At 30.7% G+C, this 6,454-nt stretch overlaps 1 protein-coding gene across 1 annotated transcript; it reads right to left on the bottom strand.

The window, feature by feature from the left end:
- On the bottom strand, positions 1–4,735 carry LOC120122917 (protein LIKE COV 2-like). Its single transcript, XM_039141958.1, has 7 exons — positions 4,505–4,735; positions 3,550–3,602; positions 3,337–3,446; positions 2,641–2,808; positions 2,355–2,452; positions 929–1,055; positions 1–264 (listed from the first exon to the last, which is right to left on the bottom strand). Exons 1-7 carry the CDS (start codon positions 4,619–4,621, stop codon positions 164–166), a joined length of 774 nt encoding a protein of 257 aa, XP_038997889.1. The 5' UTR covers positions 4,622–4,735; the 3' UTR covers positions 1–163.
- Between the last annotated feature and the right edge of the window lie 1,719 nt (positions 4,736–6,454).

The raw sequence follows: 6,454 nt of genomic DNA on the forward strand, positions 1-6,454 counted from the left end.
TACTGCTTTTATTTATGTAAATTGTCGGAAAGCGCAGGTATAATAAAGCATCCTTATCCTAGGATTTTATAACCAAAAATATTATCATACACTCCAACTTTAAGGGAATGAAAGTAAATTATGGAGCTTATCTGACATTCCTCTTCTCTCTATGTATTTTTTGTTACATCATCCTGTTTAAAGGGATTCTTTCCTTCTGCCGTGCAAACCTTTCTTGCGGAGATATCACTTGTGGCATCGTCATACCTCCAGAAACAATTATCTCTGCATTATCACCAAAAGGTAAGAACAACGATAACAGAGAAGAGCAACGCTGATTAACGGATTCATCGTCCACGATTCATTCTTACACATGAAATCAACAAGGCTAGAAAGTATACATGTACGCAGGACAGGTATTGGCATCCACTGTAAACCAACAAAGAAACTTCAACAAATTTACAGTGCACAGATCCATAGCACGGATATTAGGCTCTACTGCAAAGGACTCGTACAGTTTGACAGGTTTTGAATTTGGCTGATGCTAAATCAAATAAGTACAGATATAAACAAGAAACGTATACAATTTATGTTCATTATAACTTGTATTTTGAAGTTTCTTGGTTTTAGAGATCTTTACCAACAAATTTTCTCCTCTTTGGAGAAAGTGAAAGGTCCACTAAAACTTGAAGTCGGAAGTCCTAACTTTCTTTTTCTTTTCCAAGTCGGGGATTTTTTGCCATGAATTCAATAACCTCAACAATATGGTTCAGCTAAACAAAGTCTTTTCTAGTTAACTATCCAGACATGTAAAATGTCATAAATCAACATACCCAAAAAGGGCAATAAGAAGTTTTACTTAATTTTCAAATGCAGGCATTCTTAAATAAATATATAGAATGAGAAAGCATGACAAGGTAAGAACTTTTTTGGAAAACGGAGAAAATACCTATGCCTTCTCGGATCGAAAGATTGGGCCTTATGATGTCTTTGGAGTTCACCAGGAAGATATCACCAATGTATAGATGATTTGTTGGGACAAATACACTGCATAGCTCTTCATCTTCAGTTTCTCTCTACATGCACAATCAACAAGCAGAGCTACTAAGAGAACGTGTAGGGGGGGGGGGAACCAAAAAAATCCTTGTAGAAAAGAGCATTTTGCTACTACACGCCTATAAACTACAACCAAGAGCGGCATTCATTCATTTGGGATCTCATAGAATAAGTGACATTACAATCATCCCAGTGTGGTTATGACAACCATCCATGTAGTAGGCATTATCAACCACCAAGATTGAACGGGATGTAACATCTTTGCTAAGCCTAGCTAATAATCAGATTCTAGTGCCGGTTAACATGTAACCACAAGACTCAATTCTTATAATTTTATGTGATTGAAAACCCGCAGACCCCCACCAGTCCATACACACAAACCCTCCCATCCTCGCACACAGTCTGATGAAAATTTGAGGTTCTGGTCTCTTGGCCTATTGTGTTGGCTCTGCACTTCCCTATTACAGAGGTTGTTTTCAGAGGGGAGGGCGTGGGGGAGAGAATAATGATATGATGTCTCATCCACATTTAATGAAAGGCAATGACAATATAAAGGTTATTTATCACAATGTGTATTGGACACATTGTAAAATATAGTGCCCTTTGTATTTACAACTGTACGAATTTTGACTGACAGTAAAGGTTTACAGTTTTCCAAGTCAAACTGTGACTGCATTTTGATAAACATAGCTCCACTACGACCAAATAGGATTTTGGCAATCCATTACACTATAAGAAAAACCTAATGAAACCGAACAAGGGTTGTCATTAGAACACTTTAAAGTTTTAAATTAATTATAAAAAGATTAGCAGTTGTTTTAATGGAGACCTATTTCTTTCATAGTCGTTAGAATGCAATACCAATCTCCTTCAGGAAAGATCATAAGATCAGTTCTATGATAAGCATGACAAGACAGGAACGCCTTTGTCTGCTGGGGAAACTATATGTTCAATGTGAACAGATGAGAACAATAACATCAAATCTCATCTTTATTTAGCATTGTGTAACCTAAGAGAACATATATGAAATGCCAGTGGATTAGTACGTAAGAGACATGACAATATGTCTCATAGAGCATAACAAGTCTTGTTCACCATACAAAACCCATAATCTAATATATATGTGTGTGTGTTTTTTTTTGGGGGTGGGGAGGGGTATTATATTTTGTTGTTAGTAAAATTAATTATACCGGTATAAAAGCTAAATTTAAGTTTTAAATGGCCATTGCATAACCCAATATTACATGAAGAACTGATATGGCATTCGTGGAACAACAGTATATGTTAGCAAAAGAACAGACAAGATACTATAATGGTACCTGAAGGGTGACAGTTGATGTGATAAAGCCAAATGCATATTCACCAACACGTGGGTGACGAATGATAGCGACCTCCTTAAATGCTGTAGTATTTTGATCTACAAGGACAAAGATAACATCTTTGTATTATTTGCCAAATATCAAATAGTTATTGTGCTTTCACGCCAACTAAGCAGTATATCCTGACTTATTAAAACACGTGAAATAACTTTTGTGGATGCAGATAACTTATTGAACTAGATTTACATGAAAAAACAGTTTATCAGAGTAGTTAATTAGGTATAACCTGGGGATATGGCAGCACTAATTTGTTTCGAGGCAGAATACAAATGCCTAACAAAGGGCATTCGCTTTATAACCCATTCCCCCACTGAAAAAACAGCAGCTCCCATCCATGATGAAACAAAAACTCCGACAAAGAAGACAAAGAGCAGAGATGTGATAAATCCCAGTCCTGCAGAAAGTAATCACAGCTCAGACAATCATTGCTTGGAGCAAAAAAAAAAAAGATCACCAAAAAGATCTGCATAAAACGCAAGAATGAAGAGGAAGAAGAGTTCTCTTGGATGATGCAGTAGGCTGTGGCATGGACCATATAATAATAATTCCAAATTGATCACAAAACTCACAAGCTAAAAAATTATGCAGGTCATATGTGCTTCTGATGATATTCAGAATAAGGGAAAAATATGACATTTTAAAATCCTCGGGCTACAACTTCTTCAGAAATGTTTATCATTTTGGAGTTAAAAACCTCAATAGCAATCTTGAGTTCTATCCTTGAACTTATCTATAGTAAGATTACCAGCCAATTCATTATTTGCAATAAACTTACATTTTTAGATTATGAAGAAACTTAGGGGTTTGATGATTGTGAAACATGGTTGGACTAGTGATAATTGCCATTGGAGGCAAGAACTTATAATTTAACCATACTTGACTCATCAAACATCAAAGCCCCGAATAATGCAATTAAACTTACCAAATATGTCAATGCCAAGTCGTTCATATAGTGGACTGAAGAAACCATCAACAAACTGAATAAACCACCAAGTAATGAAGAATGTCACTGCCACAGGAAAAAGGACCACACTGCAATTTTGCATGTCAACACGTTGTCACTTGTTGGGCTTGAAATATAGAAAGAAACAATGGACTATAGAAAATGCTTTTGGGAAATATAAAAGCTCAATACCATCCAGTCATGAACTTCTTTGAGACCCAACTTTGGAGAACAAAACAACAAGCCTGGAGAATCATAAAACAAAAATGTTCAGACTTGAAAATAAAAATTCCTTTATTTGTTTCATTATTTATTCTAGGAAAATGCTGTAATAGCTTATACATTTTCTAAGACTTACATGAAACTAGCAGATTATTATTCTTTTTTTTCTGCAAACACAATTACTTTAAAACCATTAAAAGTAGTTAAACCCAGATAAATTCATCTTAATGACTTGAATATATTTAAATCTCTCAAAACCTCCGTAAGGTATTTCAAAGTTAGATATATCAAACTGGTTTAACAGAGAATTGTATATAGAATAAACTTTATATTGGAAGCACTCCTGGTAAAGGTCATCCAATTTCTCCATATTTTAGTTTTTTTTAACGTATTATTTAAATCCTAAACCCTAGTCCTCAAAGCAGAAACGTTTATCCTGAACCTTTTCATCCTCCTAATATAGTTCTGTTGATTTGTTTTGACATTAAAAACATATTTAAGCCAAACCCGTGGACAATCGAAACCATTAGAATTTCTGTATATAATTGAAAATTCAATCAATTTCTTTCCTTTTTTTTTTGTTTGTATGAAGAATTAAACGGTTTGGCAGTTATTAAACATAGTCAAGAAGAGATTATGACAAATCTTAAGCGACATTTGACCATTTTCAGTTCCTACATCCCAAATTTAGCAGGGATTTCTCTTATCTGCACTCAAGTTTTGGTTAGTCACAAACGACAAGTACAAAATTCATTTACATTTGGACAAATATAAATTTAAGAAAAGTCGTACAACATAGATCAGAAACTCACCGTGAATAATTGGTCCATAATCACCGTGATTAATTGGTCCATAATTTGAAGGGAAGTCAAAGCTAAAAGAGAGAAATAAATAAAAGGGGGGGTAAAAAGGGCAGGAAATGGACCTTGCGAGTGGAGGAATTGGGGGAGCTAGGAGGAGACTTAGCCGGATCTTCGGGATCGACGCCACCATTTTCGGCTTGGCTCAGCGGAATCGACGTTGACTCTTTCTCTTCCGCCATGTGTAGTTTGAGGAAAGTCGGCAGGTCAGATCAGAGATTTGATGAATCAGAGCTCTAGTGTTACATTTACATGCTTTTAATTTTTATTTAGATAAGAAAAATAGAAAATAGGGAAACCATTTTATCAAGCCAATATTTGCATCTGACGCAATGTCTTGTGGTGAATAATGGGCTTTTGGGGTAGGTGTCGGTTTAGGTTTCCAAAAAATATATTTGGCGGTAATATCTATGGATGTATACGGTTTGATTTTACTGTGTAAAGTCTTTAATGTTCTTATGTATGCGTCACGCAGATCACGCGTAGACATTAAGCTTCTTAAACCGTTTATCTTTTAGAATATATAAGCTCTTCTAACGTATGCGCGGCGCAAACGTGACCCTATATCTGCAGCAACCTCTTCAAAGAGATTTTATATTTAATTTTATATTATATTTGATTTTAATTTTAATATTATTTTTTTTAAATAGATTAAATATTAATTTTTTAATATTATATTATAGATATTAATTTTAATATTAATTTTTAAATAAATTAAATATTAATTTTTTAATATTATATTATAGATATTTAATTTTATATCATATAAATTATTTTATATATTATTAAATTTTTATATTTATTTTAATTATTTTGATTTAATTTTAAATATAATATTTTTTTGGATTTATTATTTTTAAATTATATTTAAACTTTTTATACAAAATGTAAGTATTTAAACCACATTGTTTAATAAAAAATGATTTCATTGTTTGATAATTAAGATTTTAAAATATAAAAAATTATAAATTATGTTTTTAAAATTTTAAAATATAATCACAATTAAATAAAAAATAATCATAAAATAATTTTATAAATTAAAATATTTTCTAAAAATATCATATAATTATAAAAATAAATTATGAATATATATTTAAAAAATTAAAAGTATTACATAATTGCATATTTAAAAAAATCATATAATTTAATGATCATTTATAAATTTTATTCTATAAAACTTATAAAACTAATAATACATGTGATTATGTGAGACTTATAATAGAATTAATAAGGTGGTGTTTATTTTTCTAAAAAAAATTATTATTGTAGTTGTATGAATTATTTAAATTTCAATATTGTAAAACTAAAATTATTTAAATCTCAGTATTGTAAATCTCTTTTAAGTTTAAAAAATCAGTTTATTTATATTTTAGTTTATTTTAACAGTCTGCAGACGTTAAAAAACAAACAGTCTTCTTCTTGCAGACTGCAGACTTTTGGTCCACCTCTTCTGCTGCATATGCCTGTAGATGTGGTCTGCAGACTGCAGATCTTTTACCTCTGCAAAAACAAACAACACCTAAATTTTGATTTAATTTTAATTAAAACTTTTAAAATAATTAAATTTAAATTAAGTTAAATATATAAATTTAAATTTTAAAAAAATAATATAATTATTTTCATATATTTAAAGATAATTACAATAATATGAATTTTTATAATTTTTAATTAATTTTTATTTTATCTAATATATATATATATATATATATATATATATATATATATATATATATATATATGGGGGGATAAGATCATCTCACACAATGTAAAATTATTTTAGTTTTACACGTATTTAGGATCGGTGGATGATTGAAAATAGATGGTTGAGATTAACAATAAAATATAAGAATATATTCATTGAAAAAAACAATAAGTTAATTTCATACATCTACCTTTTACTTATTCAATAGTCCTAAAACTATATAAAACTAAAAGAATTTTACACTAGGTAAGTAAATCCTAATTATATATATAATATTCAAATCAAATTTAATAAATAAAAAATTCGTCCAAAT

Source organism: Hibiscus syriacus, unplaced genomic scaffold, assembly GCF_006381635.1.
Source record: "Hibiscus syriacus cultivar Baekdansim isolate YM2019G1 unplaced genomic scaffold, ASM638163v2 tig00110388_pilon, whole genome shotgun sequence".
In the NCBI taxonomy this organism is placed as follows: Eukaryota; Viridiplantae; Streptophyta; class Magnoliopsida; order Malvales; family Malvaceae; genus Hibiscus; species Hibiscus syriacus.

Excerpts from the sequence above, each read along its gene's own strand:
- LOC120122917 (XM_039141958.1), bottom strand. The coding sequence starts at position 4,621 with ATGGCGGAAGAGAAAGAGTCAACGTCGATTCCGCTGAGCCAAGCCGAA. Across the intron at positions 3,447-3,549 it reads AAGAAGTTCATGACTGGATG|TGTGGTCCTTTTTCCTGTGG; the intron begins GTATTGAGCTTT and ends GCAAAATTGCAG. Across the intron at positions 2,809-3,336 it reads ACTTGGCATTGACATATTTG|GACTGGGATTTATCACATCT; the intron begins GTAAGTTTAATT and ends TACTTTCTGCAG.